This window comes from Bos indicus, chromosome 12 (genome assembly GCF_029378745.1).
Source record: "Bos indicus isolate NIAB-ARS_2022 breed Sahiwal x Tharparkar chromosome 12, NIAB-ARS_B.indTharparkar_mat_pri_1.0, whole genome shotgun sequence".
NCBI classification, from domain to species: Eukaryota; Metazoa; Chordata; class Mammalia; order Artiodactyla; family Bovidae; genus Bos; species Bos indicus.
The window spans coordinates 44,051,841-44,070,671 of NC_091771.1; the positions used below are offsets into that span (position 1 = coordinate 44,051,841).

General features: G+C 35.3%; 1 protein-coding gene across 1 annotated transcript in view; it reads right to left on the reverse strand.

The window, feature by feature from the left end:
- KLHL1 (kelch like family member 1) overlaps nt 1–18,831 on the reverse strand; it is a 529,220-nt gene that overhangs the window by 255,794 nt on the left and 254,595 nt on the right. Inside the window, exon 4 of the mRNA XM_019971873.2 lies at nt 14,530–14,726. Coding sequence (XP_019827432.2) covers nt 14,530–14,726 — 197 coding nt within the window. The remainder of the gene's footprint in view (nt 1–14,529; nt 14,727–18,831) is intronic.

Genomic DNA, 18,831 nt, shown 5'->3' on the forward strand with positions numbered 1-18,831 from the left:
AAAATTCTCTAAGCCAGGCTTCAGCAATATGTGAACCATGAACTTCCTGATATTCAAGCTGGTTTTAGGAAAGGCAGAGGAACCAGAGATCAAATTGCCAACATCTGCTGGATCACGGAAAAAGCAAGAGAGTTCCAGAAAAACATCTATTTCTGCTTTATTGACTATGCCAAACCCTTTGACTGTGTGGATCACAATAAACTGTGGAAAATTCTGAAGCAATGGGAATACCAGACCACCTGATCTGCCTCTTGAGAAATCTGTATGCAGGTCAGGAAGCAACAGTTAGAACTGGACATGAAACAACAGACTGGTTCCACTTAGGAAAAGGAGTACCTCAAGGCTGTATATTGTCACCCTGCTTATTTAACTTATATGCAGAGTACATCATGAGAAACGCTGGACTGGAAGAAACACAAGCTGGAATCAAGATTGCCAGGAGAAATATCAATAAGCTCAGATATGCAGATGACAAAACCCTTATGGCAGAAAGTGAAGGGGAACTCAAAAGCCTCTTGATGAAAGTGAAAGTGGAGAGTGAAAAAGTTGGCTTAAAGCTCAACATTCAGAAAACGAAGATCATGGCATCCGGTCCCACCACTTCATGGGAAATAGATGGGGAAACAGTGGAAACAGTGTCAGACTTTATTTTTCTGGGCTCCAAAATCACTACAGATGGTGACTGCAGCCATGAAATTAAAAGACGCTTACTCCTTGGAAGGAAAGTTATGACCAACCTAGATAGCATATTCAAAAGCAGAGACATTACTTTGCCAACAAAGTTCGTCTAGTCAAGGCTATGGTTTTTCCTGTGGTCATGTATGGATGTGAGAGTTGGACTGTGAAGAAGGCTGAGCGCCGAAGAATTGATGCTTTTGAACTGTGGTGTTGGAGAAGACTCTTGAGAGTCCCTTGGACTGCAAGGAGATCCACCCAGTCCATTCTAAAGGAAATCAGTCCTGGGTGTTCATTGGAAGGATTGATGTTGAGGCTGAAACGCCGATGCTTTGGCCACCTCATGCGAAGAGTTGACTCATTCGAAAAAACCCTGATGCTGGGAGGAATTGGGGAATATACTATTAGTAGTTTGTAAATTTTGGTCTTGTTTAGCTTAAGTTGTGGTTATTACCAAATTTTATTTGTACTAAGCTGGGATAGATCACTCATATTTATGCCATCTTGAAAATAATAAGGCAATAATTCTCAGAGCAGTTTATGATTTTAAAAAAAGAAAAAGAAGAATGTCAATTTACTGTGATATATTTCAAGTGAATTCATCAGACTGTCCATTTTTTAGTCTAAATGCTCTAATAAAATAATATTCTTTCCTACACCAAGTGATGCTTAAATCTACTGACAACCAAACCATCACAAATCATTAAAGGCTTTGAAACAGTCTATTAAATGTATACCAAGTGGTTGGATACCTACAAACCAAGCTTTAGAGTCTTGAACAATATTTGAGACTTTCAAATTTTTAATATTTAATGACAACTTTTCCCTATAATCTTTCTGAATAATTAAGAAAATATAATTTTCCACATTATTATTTCAAAGAAAAATAAGTTCATTACTACATCCTCAAATGATATCTTTTAGCACATATGACAAGGCAAACCTAAGTAATGAAGATGATATCCTAATTATTTTTTATGCTTCTTTTAGTTTTTGTCAGATATGTAAATTTCTTAAATATAAAAATAATATGATAATGGTGATATGTGTTATATATGTGGTAAGTGTCAATATTTGAAGCCATATAAACTTCATGTAAACCAAATATTACAGTTTACTACTTAAAATACAACCTTTCTTCTCATTAATATTTGAAATGTTATTAAAGATATTTATTTGTATATATAAATGTATTCATATATCTTAATCACTAACTATATATAATAAACCTAATTTTAGCTTCATCAATTTTCTTCTAGTTCAACTACAATACATTTCTTTTGAAAAGTATGTACTTTTTAAAAATTTCCTTTAATCCTGTCTTTTTGTATCTTAGTTATCTTCATTTATTCTTTTCCATATGCCAGAAGTAAAAATAGAAACAATGCTTCATACATTAATAATCAGGTCTTTTTCCTTTCAAATAGAACTGGAGAAGAAATGAATTCCATCAATATCCATATATTTACAACCTCTTCTTTTTCCTCTAACTGTAGAACTAATTAAAATGCAAATTGTATTTAACAAATGTTTAAAGTAGTATATCTGGCTTTAGTAATCTGAGTCTTTAAATAAATCTACTTAGATTTGGTATAGAAGAAATAGTCCAATTTGTTTTAAAATGTTTAAACTTCATAATTTTCAAGAAAGCTTTTTACTAATTATAAATTATATAACTCTTTAACAAAACTAAAATAGATTTTTTTTTTGTTATTCAAGTAAAGACTGTCTTATATTAAAAAAAAATACAATAGGACACTTATTGGAATAAAACTCAACATCTAAACTATTTCTTTAATTTACTTAGGTCGGGATTTGAATCTCCTTTATTAAATCTTTGCTAATTTCAGCTTTCTGTCATCTAGAAACTTTTAATTATGTATTAGTTTATATAATTAGCTATCACATGTGACAATTGCATACATTTGCCCTACTATTTTTACCCCACTCCAGTACTCTTGCCTGGAAAATCCCATGGACAGAGGATCCTGGGGGGCTGCAGTCCATGGGGTCGCTAGGAGTCAGACATGACTGAGCGACTTCACTTTCAGTTTTCACCTTCATGCATTGGAGAAGGAAATGGCAACCCACTCCAGTGTTCTTGCCTGGAGAATCCCAGGGACGGGGGAGCCTGGTGAGCTGCCATCTCTGCGGTTGCACAGAATTGGACACGACTGAAGCAACTTAGCAGTAGCAGCAGCAGCAGCACTACTATTTTTAGTAGTACATATTCTTTCTATTAAATCACAAAGTTTTATATGTATTTATGGATAGCAATAGGATCTTCAATGAAAATTAAATTTAAATAAACAGTTTTTATCATAAATAATCAAAAATATTGAATATAGACCTTGAATATGAAATAGGTCCACTGAAAACTCAATTTAAAACTATACATACACAGTAGGTGGAACAAAAACTGTTACTTATTAAAACGTTTAGAAATTGTTGATTAAAGAAACAGCTAATGAACTTTGAGATCATGATACATTCTATAAGCATTTACTATTTATTTATTTATACATATTTTTAATAAAGAGATATGAAAAGTAAATTTAGGCACCATATAAATATTTTTAATTATTGCTGAGTAAATTGCTGTTGCTTAATACTGAGTCATGTCTTTGCAACACCCATGGACCAATCTCCTCTCTCCACAGGATTTCCCAGGCAGCAATACTGGAGTGGGTAACCATTTTCTTCTCCAGGGGATCTTTTCCTCAAGGGGATCTAACACACATCTCCTGCTTGGCAGGCAGTTTCTTTACCACTGAGTCACCTGGAAAGCTCAGAGATAATATGTATCACTTCAAATTATTAATATTAATATTTAATTTAAGTTGGTAAGTTTTAATAGTATTTCAAATTATTAATATGTGAAAGAACTCATTTATTATTTCTTTCAAACATAATTTATTGTATGTCTACAGTGAGTAAGATGCTATCCTAAGAATTAAGAGTATAGCAGTGAACAAGTCAGATGTAGTTTGTGCCTCATGGAATATTAAGTCCACCTCTGTACAAAAAATTTAACATATTTAGAGTAACTTGGGGTCTGGGAGGAATATCCAATACTCTATTGGAAGCTATCTTTTGTTGAATTGTGCCTAGTTGTACATTTCTGAAAGTACTATTTTAAGGTAATGATCAGCCCCAGCTCTATGCTGCCTTGTGTACAAAAGGCAGACTGGGCTTCCCCTTAGGCAAGGATTGATTTAGCATGTTTCCTGTGAACTATAATCGATCCCTCTTCCTTTTATTACTATTTTTAAAAGTACTATTAAAAATCTTTAAGCACAAGTGTAGTCCTTAACAGAAGTGACATTGAAAGAAAAATCTAAATGGAAATTAGTTCCCTGATGAGTAATTTATTACCTCATCAGAAAATATAAATATTCTAAAACATTAGTTCTTAAGGTGCAAATTTTTGTAATAAAGTGAAACTTTCATATGCATAGAAAATCAGTTTCTCGTAGACATTTAAAAATTCAGAACAAAAGCAAGTTATTGATTTCATTGTGTTTTTTTGTGTTATACATTACATTTTTTTAAATTTTATTTTATTTTTAAACTTTACATAATTGTATTAGTTTTGCCAAATATCCTGATTTGCAAAATGAAACACACTATAGCCAACAAGTTTCTGGCTTTTCCTTCTTCTGACATCACCTAGGAAGCCCTTTTAGAACTATTCTAACAAAGTAGAAATATTATTTATCATAGAATGAAATTTTATAGATTAAATAATTCAAATAATTAAATATTACTTACTAATCTCAAAAATATACAAGCAACAGGTGCAGCTCAATTCCAGAAAAATAAACAACCCAGTCAAAAAATGGGCCAAAGAACTAAATAGACATATCTCCAAAGAAGACATACAGATGGCTAACAAACACATGAAAAGATGCTCAACATCACTCATGATCAGAGAAATGCAAATTAAAATCACAATGAGGTACCATTTCATGCCAATCAGAATGGCTGTGATCCAAAAGTCTACAAGCAATAAATGCTGGAGAGGGTGTGGAGAAAAGGGAACCCTCTTACAGTGTTGGTGGGAATGCAAAGTAGTACAGCCACTCTGGAGAACAGTGTGGAGATTCCTTAAAAACTGGAAATAGAACTGCCTTATGACCCAGCAATCCCACTGCTGGGCATACACACCAAGGAAACCAGAATTGAAAGGGACACATGTACCCCAATGTTCATCGCAGCACTGTTTATAATAGCCAGAACATGGAAGCAACCTAGATGTCCATCAGCAGATGAATGGATAAGAAAGCAGTGGTACATATACACAATGGAGTATTACTCAGCCATTAAAAAGAATACATTTGAATCAGTTCTAATGAGGTGGATGAAACTGGAGCCTATTATACAGAGTGAAGTAAGCCAGAAAGAAAAACACCAATATAGTATACTAACGCATATATATGGAATTTAGAAAGATGGTAACGATAACCCTGTATACGAGATAGTAAAAGAAACACAGGTATAGGACAGTCTTTGGACTCTGTGGGAGAGGGAGAGGGTGGGATGATTTGGGAGAATGGCATTTAAACATATATAATATCGTATATGAAATGAATCGCCAGTCCAGGTTTGATGCATGATACTGGATGCTTTGGGCTGGTGCACTGAGACGACCTTGAGGGATGGTATGGGGAGGGAGGAGGGAGGGGGGTTCAAGATGGGGAACATGTGTATACCTGTGGTGGGTTCATGTTGATGTATGGCAAAACCAATACAATCTTGTAAAGTAATTAACCTCCAATTAAAATAAATAAATTTATATTAAAAAATATTACTTACAAGTGACTCTGAAAATCCTTTAGATTTGGGTTTATAGGAAATGTTTTGACATTAGTGCTCCTTCTTGGAATTTCTTTCATTGTATTGTTCCACAGAATCAACTCATGATATAGCAACTCAACAAAGATTTAAATCTGGTAGTTAACCCTATGGACCATAGGCCACCAAGCTTCTCTGTCCATAGGATTCTCTAGGCAAGAATACTGGAGTGAGTTGCCATGCCTACCTCCAGGGGATCTTCCCAATCTAGTAATCAAACCTGCATCTCCCATGTCTCCTCCTTTGCAGGAGGATTCTTTTACCACTATAGCCACCTGGGAAACCCCAAATAACCTAATACATTTTAATAATTTTAATAGTAGATTTTGCTTGTGTGTGTGTGTGTGCAGTTGTGTGCCAAATCATCGTATTTTAGAAATAGCCCAGTAAAAGAAATGAAAATAAAATCAGAGTTATGTAAATGAAAGAATTCCTACAATGAATGGAGTGTTTTTCAAATAGGTGAATATTATCATCTTCACCATTATCAACAGCAAAGCAGAAGGACGCATTTCTTAAAATAGAATATCTTCAGTTTGAATATGAAAACTTAAAATAGAAACATACTCAAAAGGCATCTGAATAGAAGAAATGGACTTTGTGTAAAATGAATCCTTAAAAAGCTTACAATTTTCCTTGGATCCTCTTTGAGTATGCTTAATTAGTCTTTGAAACAGTCATAAATGCACATTTTATTGTGGTTATTGTCTAGAATCCTAACAATTAACAATTTTTATATAGTCAAACTGCAATTGCATAAGTGAATATTTATTTATTATAATATTACTATTTATTATACATTTCTGTCAATTTATATGGTGTAATCTGAATATCCTGTTTGTGTACAACACTAAGCAATTTAAGGACAATTTTTTAAAATTCTTCCACTAAAATCAACTTTCAGTTGCAGGCAATAGACTAGAATTTTATCAATGACTGTGACTAATAACACAAAGTAAAACTGCCTGTGAAGGGTTGTCAGTCTAATATAGGGACAAAGCAAGTAAAGGAAAGCATAAACAAACACCAGATGAGAGGAGGTTCCTTTCTATAGAGGCCTCTGCATGCTTCTCACTGCTTGTGAGGATTAAACATAGGTAGTGGTTGTCCTTCAAGCAACTTATTACACTCACTCAACACCTTTACTTCAATTTACAAAGAAATTCTGAAAATCAAATTTGGCTAAGTTACAGGTTGACATTTATATACGGATTTAAACTCATTATTCACACCATGTTTGTAAATGAGATACTCAAAGGGACTAACACAAAGCAATGAATGAAAAACAAAACAAAACAAAAAAATGTTCACAGCAAATTTTAGTACTAATACATCACATAGGAGTCCTGAGGAGAATACGGATGAAGTGAACTGTATTTTGGCAATGTAGGAAAACAAAGACATTTAAATTCCATTTGTTCTCTCAAAGCAAATTCTAGTTTATGGTTTATTTGTCTGACTTTTGGTAAATATTAAAAAAAATATGCTGCTGACTGGAAATCATGAGAAATGTCAGGTATTTCAAAACCATAAACAGAAACCACATCAATAAAGTTTATTTTCTCTGACATTACTTTTACAGCTCTGAAAGACAAGTGAACTATGTACAGGAGCTTTCAGCTTCTGGCCTTTGAAAGGGCTGCTGCTCTTATGCTGAGTTTGGAAGGCTTCATGCTCCATCTATGAAACACCTGCTTTTTGAAGCTACTGACTGATCATAGCAGCCTCCAATTAGTCTTACTGAAACTGCTTCTGCTTCTAGAGTAAACATTGTGGAATCTCTCAAAGCTGGTAGCACTGGGTAGAAAGTAAGGGTGAAGTGAACAGGGAAATGATAAAACTGAGGAGCAAAATCTTCACAGAATTCTTTGATCTCATCCATGCTACAGGTTTATAGTGTCCATTTGTCTCAAGTAATCCATGCCTTGAAATATTCTGGATATCAGGAATCCAACTTGATATTCTGGTAATACGTAAATTTATTAGCACATTAAATAGAGCTTTAAGTTTGCAGTAAGACACTGTCATATTTAAATCTCCATTCTAGCATGTTCTACTATTCTTGAGTATGTTATTTAGCCTCACTAAACGTTCAGTTCAGTTCAGTTCAGTTGCTCAGTCGTGCCCTACTCTTTGCGACCCCATGAACCACAGCATGCCAGGCCTCCCTGTCCATCACCAACTCCCGCAGTTTACTCAAACTCATGTCCATTGAGTTGGTGATGCCATCCAACCATCTTATCCTCTGTCATCCTCTTCTCCTCCTGCCCTCAATCTTTTCCAGCATCAGGGTCTTTTCCAATGAGTCAGCTCTTCACATCAGGTGGCTAAATTATTGAAGTTTCAGCTTTAACATCAGTCCTTCCAATGAACACCCAGGGCTGATCTCCTTTAGGATGGACTGTTTGAATCTCCTTGCAGTCCAAGGGACTCTCAAGAGTCTTCTCCAACACCACAGTTCAAAACCATCAATTCTTCGGCACTCAGCTTTCTTTATAGTCCAACTCTCATATCCATACATGACCACTGGCAAAACCATAGCCTTGACTAGATGGACCTTTGTTGGCAAAGTAATGTCTGCTTTTTAATATGCTGTCTAGGTTGTTCATAAATTTCCTTCCAAGGAGTAAGCATCTTCTAATTTTATTTTAGAATGGATATAACACATACTTTGCAGGAGTTGTGAAAAAGATTAAAATTTAAAAGTTTGTTTAACATGTAGACAATGCTTGATATATTGTTGTTCTTCAATTGCTTAGTCATGTATGACTCTTTGTGATACCATGGACTGCAGCACACCTGGCTTCCCTCTGGCCTTCACCATCTGCTGGAGCTTGCTCGAACTCATGTCCATTGAGGTGGTGATGCCATCCAACCAATTTATCCTCTGTCATCCCATTCTCTTCCTTCCTTCAATCTTTCCCAGCATCGGGGTCTTTTCTGAGTCAGCTCTTCACATCAGGTGGCCAAAATATTGGAGCTTCAGCTTCATAATCAGTCCTTCCAATGAATATTCAGAATTGATTTCCTTTAGGATTGACTCAATCTCCTTGCAGTCAAAGGGACTCTCAAGAGTCTTCTGCAGCACCATAGTTCAAAAGCATCAATTCTTCGGCACTCAGCCTTCTTTATGGTCCAATGCTCACATCTATACATGACTACTGGAAAAATCATAACTTTGACTCTACATACCTTTTGTGGCAAAGTAACATCTCTGCTTTTTAATATGCGACCAAGCAAGTAAAGAGAAACAGAGAAAAAAAAACAAAAAGTCTGGTATATACTATGTATTTAACTTGTGCACCACCAGCACCAGTAGAGATAAGCTTGCCATCAAGCAAAATGTCAGGAGCTGCCTGAGTTTCTCTTTTTCTTTCTCACTCACCCAGTATGTGTAAATATACATATTTTTATATATAATATACTCTTATGAAGTATTAACCTTATTCTTGGTCTTTCTTCTTGCCTTCTCCTCAGGCCAATCTGAAGATTAGTCTTAAAATTAAATCTTGGCTCTTACTTGCTCAGAAATGTTCAATGTTATATCCTTATTTTAATATAACATCACAAATCTTTAACAAAGTCTCCTTAACCCTGCAAAATTTTGCACTGCCAAAGCTTTTCCTGTTTTGGTCTCTTATATCATCCTACAATTTCATTGGAAAAGACCCTGATGTTGGGAAATATTGAAGGCAAAAGGAGAAGGGGGTAGCAAAGGATGAGATAGTTAGCATCACTGACTCAGTGGATATGAATTTGAGCAAACCCCAGAAGATAGTGAAGGACAGGGGAGCCTGGAGCATTACAGTCCATGGGGTTGCAAAGAGTTGGATACAACCTACCAACTGAATAACAAGGGCAACATATGTCTATTTTGGTCACCATTGTATCTTTCTACAGCTCCTGGTATGAAGTAGTCAACAGTAACTTCCCCTTTCAACAATGAATGCTATGAACAGACATCTATCTAGGTTTCCAAGCTATAGGAAGTTAAACAGATGCTATCTAGGAGATACCACATTATGGAGGAAGTGAACAACAACAACCCTTAACAAAAAATTAATGATATGAAACTAGAATAAAAGTACTCTAAATGACAGAAAACAGTTTAAGGAAAGAGAGAGTTTTGAAAGTAATGTCACTTTTAATAGGATATTCAGAGAAGAGATTTTTGTCTAAGTGACATTTGAGCAGAAAGCTGAATAAGGCAGAGAAAGGATATAAATATTTGGTAGAAGAGCATTTCCAGCAGAAGTAAGAAAGAACAACGCAAAGTTCATCTGGTGATAGTATGTTTGCTGTAGTCAAAAAATAGCAAGAGGAACAGTGTGGCTAGAATTGTGTGAACAAGAAAATAACAATAGGAAATATCATTAGAAGTTAGAGGAAAACATGGATAGTCTTGCTGAATAACTGAATTTGGGAGTTCTGAGAATAGTAATTCTAAATATCCATGGGAACTATAGGAATTAGTCAATATATTACACATGCTCTCAATCATTACACATGCAGGTACATACAAATCTCAATGGAGATTTGTTGGGAAAAACAAATCTCAGTGGGAAGACCTGTTCTCTACCACAAAGAAGTTGCAATGTAGTTGTGAAGTCAGTCATAAAGACACAAGGGATAATTAATTGCATAAGAAAATGTATAGTGACACCATTTAGTGTTAACAAAAGGAATACTAAGGATTTAAATAAGACAGAGAATGCCATGAAAAATTTTAAAATATTTCTTAGGCATGGGTAAACTTAAACTGAGAAGTGAGGGTGGTTATTTAGAATTATATACCAGGGATTCCAGATAAAAGAACTATCATGAATAAAGAACAAGTGAAAGGAATTCATGGACATATTGAGAAGTGGTAAAATTAATTCAATTTATTTTTTAGGAAAAATGCCTAGGCAGTTGTTGAGAAGTTAGGTGGGGAGAATTACTTCTATCAAAATGTGGAGCTTAAATTTGCTATTTTGGGGTACGTGTTTAAGACACTGTTGGATTAGAAAAACAAACCATGTTTTCTATGTAAAATAGATCTTGGATAGGGAATTGGGGACCTAAATAGCTGTGGAAATGAAGGTCAGGGAACTTTCTGCTAATGATCTCTACCTCTGTTCAATATGAACTGTTCTGACAAGTACTCCACAAAGGCACTGAACTCCTCAAGAACCTCCAGAAATCTCCAATTAACCATCTCAGTCTACAGCAGTGAAGTTAATTGCTTTCAAGTGCTCAGTTAGAAGTTACTTCAAGTTTCCATTCATCCACGTATTTGCCTGCATCTACCTGTGCAGAAATAAGGGATTCTCCTTCATTTCCACTTTCTATACCTTGCACGAATGCTTTTAATTGTCAAAGTCTAAACCAGAACCATATGGAGAGAGGATTTCTTAAAAATAAAGATCCAGGAGTCTCCTCTAAAGGCAGAGCTGACCTTAGTAGGAAGTGATGTTGATGATTAGTAGAAATAGACAAGCAGCAAAGAAAGAAAACTCAGAAGACGGAAGGAGACTCCAGATCCTTCATCTATCATCATACAAAACACTTCAACTCCAATATTATTCTTTCCTATGATATTTAAATTGAAAAGAAGGTTATACTACTAAAATTAACAACAGGATTAGAAAACACAAATGGTGCTGTTTCAAACAAAAACTCATTCTATCAAATACACAAAGATATCTATTCCCATGCCATGATATTATTCAGCTATAAGAACCAAATCTTTTCAACTTTTCTTCATACTTCATGATTATAAAATATTTGCTATTCTTATAATTCTCATCTTCTGTTTGTTGTTCCCTAATGTTTTTAAAATTAGATGTCCAGAATTAACAACAGGTTTCATTTGGAACTCCAATAGAGTAAGAGGAACTATTTCCTTCAATTTTCTTGTTGGTATCTGTATATTCATGCACCCAAAATGTAAATTAATGTTTCAGAATTTATTTCACACTTCTGTCTAATATTGAGCTCACATTCAAAATTTTTCAATATTTCACACATGAACCACTGCCAAGCAGGGTCACTTTCCCTGAATAGATTTTGGAATCACACAAAATCAATAGCTGAATTCAAATAAGTGAAATTTCCAAAGGGAACATCAAAACATATAAAAAGCAAAGGCATACAGACAGCAAGTTAAGATCTGAATGTTGGAAGATCAAGTTCATATCTAAAATATTTTGGCAAGAAAATTGAAAATTAAAACAAGAATGCCATGTGTAAAATAAGCAAAGAAGGCATATTTAGAGCCAATAAACATATTAATTCAGTACCAGAGTTTACTCAGTAGAAACCCTGAGATGTTTTGCTACTGAATGAGTTAAGGAGAAGAATAAGAAAAAGCTTAATAAGTTTGTTCTTGAAGCACAAATTAAATAGATTAAATGAGGAGATATGCAAGATTAAACATGAATCAGAGGCTAATATATGGTAAAAAATTATAATATCAGATACACTCATTTTAAAGCATTAGAACTGAGACAAAATAATACTCTAGGAAGACAACTGGTCAGAAAATGTTTTCCAGTAAAAGAGTAACCCATGAGCATCTGGAGAACACTGGAGCTTCATGCTTCCAACAGAATTTGAAATCATTTTAATTTTGACAAGCATAACACAACACACGATCAATCCATAGTCTCAAAAATAAGTTAAGATAGAGCTGTTTAGAATGTTGAGTGTCTTAGCAAGGACATTCCTATATTTCTGTTTTACATGTATAGTTTACTATAAAGAATATTTTTAATGTGTTTAAAAACTATATTGATACTATTGTGTGATAAATTTCAGATCAGTTCAAGCAGCTGCAAGGAAAACGTTTTGATTATTAAATTAATAATTTCAAACCAGACCAGAAGGGACCATTATCCCACTGGATATGCAGGCATATTGTTCTTTGGCTTAGCTAAGCCAGGAACTCTAAAGTGTAATGAAATGTGCATAATTAAATGACAGCAGTTGGGTTTTGATATTTTGGTTGATGAAGTATTTATTTACATTAATTTTATATGGTTCATATAATTTGAATAGTAATACTGTGCCCTGTCATGAAATATTTCAGAAAAAGAATTTGACAATAGAAGTACAAAGCAGGCATCTCCTTCCTTTATTTCTACATTTTATTTAATTTACTAATCTGCTTAAAGGATTAAAGAAGAAAATTAAAATGATATTGAGATTCTGTCTAAGAATAACAATAAGGAGACTTAAATGGCTGATTGTCATTAGTAATTTGAAAAGGTGCTAAATCTCAAAAAAAGAGTTTCTAAATAAATAGCAACTATAAAGCTTAATGAGATTTATTTCATATAAATTATTCCTTTGAGTTGCAAAGAGAAAGCTATATGCTTTAGAGTTGGTTGTTCCAGTAATAAACATCAATTCATTAATAATATTAATAATAAAAATAGCAAGAATGGTTAACATTTTATATAGTGCTTGCTATATTATAGGCACTCTATTAAGCATTTTTATTTTTTTTATTTTTTATTTTTTTTACTTTACAATATTGTATTGGTTTTGCAATGATTGCTTCTAGGATATAAAATGATCAGTATGAAAATATTCTAACTGATTATTCAATTCTAGAATGAAGATAACATTTAAAGAACACACTACAAAGTCCACCCATTTAAAGTGTACACTTTAAATGGTTTTTAATCCTTCTGTTAAAATATCTACATATATGTCTATACATACAGTAAGAAATCAAAGAGAAAAATATAAAATTGGCTTGTATTAAAGGACTATTACTGACTGATAATCAATTTATACCTTTTATGAAAAATGGTACAGAAAGACAAATTTACAAAAAAAAAAAAAAAAAAAACCCACAAACATCATCTGATTTATGTACCTAAATATTTTCCCTTTTAGTATAAAATTCCCAGGAATTCTGAAATCCAATATTCACTATCCCAATAAATACTTTAAAATGTACTATCACTATCTTTTTTTTCTCCATAAATCATACAGACAAATGCAAACCTAACATATCATGCTATGATAAAAAGTGTGCTAGATAGCTCAGGATTCCATAACAAAATACTGCAGAGTAGGTGGCTTAGATAACAGGAATTTATTTCTTATTATTTTGAAGGATGAAAAGTCTATTATTAAAATATAGTGTTACTGGGTTCTCTAAGGACTCTCTTCTGAGCTGTCAGATGGCTAACTTCTCACTGTGTCCTCACATGAAAGAGAGAAAGAGGAAGCAAATTCTACAGTGTCTCTTCTCATAAGGGCATCCTGAGGGGCCTGCTATGATGACCTCACCTCCAAACCCTCCATCTCCAAACACCATCACATTTGGGGTAGGATTTCAACACTGAATTTTGGTTAATATACCTCAGTCCATGGGCTTTTGAGGTGGTGCTAGTGGTAAAGAACCTGCCTGCCAGTGCAGGAGACTAAAGAGACACAGGTTCAGTTCCTATGTCAGGAAGATCTCCTGGAGGAGGGTATGGCAACACACTCCAGTATTACCTGGAGAATCCCCATGGATAGAGAAGCCTGATGGCATTGCAAAGACTTGGATGTGACTGAAGCAACATAGCATGCACAAACCTGGGTCCGTGGTAGAGAGGTTGTTTGAAAAATGCAAAAGAAAAAAATTTGTGACATAAACTGCTAGCTCTTAACTAGAAAGAAAAGAAGGGGAAAGGCAGCTGTGGAAGGAGATGTAAAAGATAGATACCCTGGGAGAAATTAAGACAAAAATTATTTTAAGAACCATTTAAAATCCCAAGCAGTCAATATCTATATCTATATCGTCTATAAAATGTAAATGGAGCCATAATAAAGACCATTGTGTGATGTCTTTTTCTACTTTGAGGTTCTTAAATACTATACAGTACATTGTGTCTAGTGATAAAAATGTACCAGTGATTCAAAACTAATTTTGAGTCTTAATTTTGAATGCAATAGCTGTAATTATTTTAACCTGTGACAATACAGCTATGCTGCTATTATTAAAAAATTGCATTTCCTTACCATCGTGTAGCTATGGGCCACCTTCATTAATTCAATGCATCCTTGAGCATCTGCAAATGCTCGGATTCCTAAACAGTTTGATGGATGCAAGAGCTTCATGAGGAAATGGCAGCACACTTCCACTACTTGAGGAAGCTGAAGAAGGCAAGCTGCTGCAAGAAGGTTTTCAATGGTTTCTTCCTTTAATTCCAAGCAACCTAAACGTTAAAAGAATTATGAAACTGTTTAAAGCATGAAATAATATGTACCAGTCTATTATTCAAAACATTAGGCCAACCTTCTAGAAATTATTGAACCTAAATTGATAATCCAAATAAATATAACTCATGAAAGGTCAGTAATTGCTTTCAACATCTTGCATTTCTTAATTTGTATGATATTCAAAATCATCCAAACATGAACACAGCTTCCTCAGAAATACATGTATCCTATTAAACAGGAATTATGGTTGTTCCTTTGGTTGTGAATTCAGTAATTAAAAAAAAGAAAAGATAGATAGAAAAATATTTTACAACACATGTCTTTCCAGGTGGCTCTAGTGGTAAAGAACCACCCTGCCAATGCAGGAGACACAAGAGAGGAGGGTTCAATCCCTGAGTCAGGAAGATACCTTGGAGGAGGAAATGGCAACCCACTCTAACATTCTTGCCTGGAGAATCCCATGGACAGAGAGGCCTGGTGAGTTATAATCCACAGAGTGACAAACTGTTGGACACAACTGAGGCAACTTAGCATGCATGCACACACACACACTTTTACAAGCTTAGGAGAGCAAAGGTGCACTAAGTTTCTGACAATATATACACTGTTTATATGAATATGGAATATTTATGTGTCTTTAATTAACATCTGTATATATATATATTTATAACCACACATATTGTATGTTGCTAATATTGTATTAACTCACTGTGTCTAGAATTTCCTATAATATTTATTTCTTTATGGTCAGTGTTGTGTGTTAGTCACTCAGTCATGTCCAACTCTTTGTGACCACATAAACTGTAGCCTGCCAGGCTCCTCTATCCATGGGATTCTCCAGGCAAGAATACTGAAGTGGGTAGCCATTCCCTTCTCCAGGGGATCTTCCCAACCCAGGGAACAAACCTGGGTCTTCTGCATTGTAGGCAGATTCTTTGCCATCTGAGCCACCAGGGGAGGAATTTTCCTTTCTTTCTGGTCAGTTAACCTCAAATCTGAGCTCTTCAATGTTTCTTTTCTTTTTTTTTTCTAACAACTGATATAACTTGTTAAATAATGGAGCTAATTCTGGACTGTTTATAAATCTCATCTGTGTAAATCAGATCAGATCAGTCACTCAGTCCTGTCCTACTCTTTATGACCCCATGAATCGCAGCACACCAGGCCTCCCTGTTCATCATCAACTCCCAGAGTTCACTCGGACTCATGTCCCTTGAGGCAGTGATGCCATCCAGCCATCTCATCCTCTGTCGTCCCCTTCTCCTCTTGCCCCCAATCCCTCCCAGCATCAGAGTCTTTTCCAATGAGTCAACTCTTCACATGAGATGGCCAAAGTACTGGAGTTTTGCTTTAGCATCATTCCTTCCAAAGAACACCCAGGGCTGATCTCCTTCAGAATGGAGTGGTTGGATCTCCCTGCAGTCCAAGGGACTCTCAAGAGTCTTCTCCAACACCACAGTTCAAAAGCATCAATTCTTCAGCACTCAGCTTTCTTTATAGTCCAACTCTCACATCCATACATGACCACAGGTAGATGAACCTTTGTTGGCAAAGTAATGTCTCTGCTTTTGAATATGCTATCTAGGTTGGTCATAACTTTCCTTCCAAGGAGCAAGCGTCTTTTAATTTCATGGCTGCAGTCACCATCTGCAGTGATTTTGGAGCCCAGAAAAATAAAGTCTGACACTGTTTCCACTCTTTCCCCATCTATTTCCCATGAAGTGATGGGACCAGATGCCATGATCTTCGTTTTCTGAATGTTGAGCTTTAAGCCAACTTTTTCACTCTCCACTTTCACCTTCATCAAGAGGCTTTTTAGTTCCTCTTCACTTTCTGCCTTAAGGGTGGTGTCATCTGCATATCTGAGGTTATTGATATTTCTCCCAGCAATCTTGATTCCAGATTGTGTTTCTTCCAGTCCAGCATTTCTCATAATATACTGTGCATATAAGTTAAATAAGCAGGGTGACAATATACAGCCTTGACATACTCCTTTTCCTATTTGGAACCAGTCTGTTGTTCCATGTCCAGTTCTAACTGTTGCTTCCTGACCTGCATACAAATTTCTCAAGAGGCAGATCAGGTGGTCTGGTATTCCCATCTCTTTCAGAATTTTCCACAGTTTATTTGATCTACACAGTCAAAGGGTTTGGCATAGTCAATAAAGCAGAAATAGATGCTTTTCTGGAACTCTCTTGCTTTTTCCATGATCCAGCGGATGTTGGCAATTTGATCTCTGGTTCCTCTGCCTTTTCTAAAACCAGCTTGAACATCAGGAAGTTCACAGTTCACATATTGCTGAAGCCTGGCTTGGAGAATTTTGAGCATTACTTACTAGCGTGTGAGATGGGTGCAATTGTGCGGTAATTTGAGCATTCTTTGGCATTGCCTTTCTTTGGAATTGGAATAAAAACTGACTTTTTCCAGTCCTGTGGCCACTGCTGAGTTTTCCAAATTTGCTGGCATATTGAGTGCAGCACTTTCATAGCATCATCTTTCAGGATTTGAAATAGCTCAGCTGGAACTCTATCACCTCCACTAGCTTTGTTCATAGTCATGCTTTCTAAGGCCCACTTGACTTCACATTCCAGGATGTCTGGCTCTAGGTTAGTGATCACACCATCATGATTATCTGCATCATGAAGATATTTTTTGTACAGTTCTTCTGTGTATTCTTGCCACCTCTTCTTAATATCTCCTGCTTCTGTTAGGTCCATACCATTTCTGTCCTTTATCAAGCCCATCCTTGCATGAAATGTTCCTTTGGTATCTCTGATTTTCTTGAAGAGATCGCCAGGTTCAACTATGTAGGTTTTCTTTCATGTAACAATTCAGCACATATTTAGTGGTTTAGTTCCATTCAGATTTTCCATTGCTATTGGGAGAAGTTTTCTGGGTCATGCAGTCTCAGAAATGATTTATATCACCTTAGCTTTTGTGATACACATGACTACCCTTCACTAGAAATATCTGCACTCATTTTTCATGAACATGGGGTCAAATCACATACTAACATCATGACACATGTCAGTGTATGTGTGTTGCTACCACACCAACATTTATGATGTGACTGTGCCTCACCCCTACTCTTTCTTTTCTACCAGCTAAGTGTGCTTTGTGCTCAGTCACTCAGTTGTGTCCAACTCTTTGTGACTCCATGAACTGAAGGCAGCCAGGCTCCTCTGTCCATGGAATTTTCCAGACTAGAATGCTAAAGTGGGGTGCCATTTCCTTCTTCAAGGGATCTTCCCAACCTAGGAATCACACCCACATGTCTTGTATCTCCTGCCTCGGCAGGTAGATTCCTTATCTCTGTGCCACCTGGGAAGCCCACAAGCTAACTAAGGCCTACATGAAAACCCCAGTGGATGGAAGCTACATGGGAAGCAAGAAGCCTGAGCTCTGAATCCACACCCAGAACTATTAGCTTCAAACAACAATATGCAATATATAAACTAATAATACTCCAAAAATAAATTAAAACTTATACTTGAGTTGAAAGCTGTCTCAAGTGTCTAAATTGAACCTCAAGTGTAAAACCATAGGGAAAATAATTAATATTTATTATGTTGTTGTTATCTAATTAATTTTTTAATTTAAATTTATTTATTTTAATTGGAGGCTAATTAGAGGGATGGTATGGGGAGGGATATGGGAGGAGGTTTCAGGATTGGGAACACGTGTATACCCGTGGCGGATTCATGTTGATGTATGGCAAAACCAATACAATATTGTAAAGTAATTAGACTCTAATTAAAATTTAGAAAGATATGCTTGCCAGCTGGAATACATTTTTTAACTTTGTGATGATACTGTCATTTTTTTTTCTTAGATGTATCTTTATTTCATCATCAATATTCATTTTTATTACATTCTAAGAGAAGTTGTTTACTGTAAAAAATTCAGCTTTTAAGGACAGGCTACTTATTAAGAAACCTCTTCATAAACAGAATGCCTTTATTTTTTGCCCACATCAGAAATTTATTCTGAATTTTTAAAAATTTCAATACTTTACAATAATAGTACAATAAGCACTTAAGTACTTTTTCCTTAACTTCACTAGGAAAAACACAATCACAAAGTGTTAACATTTTGCTATAT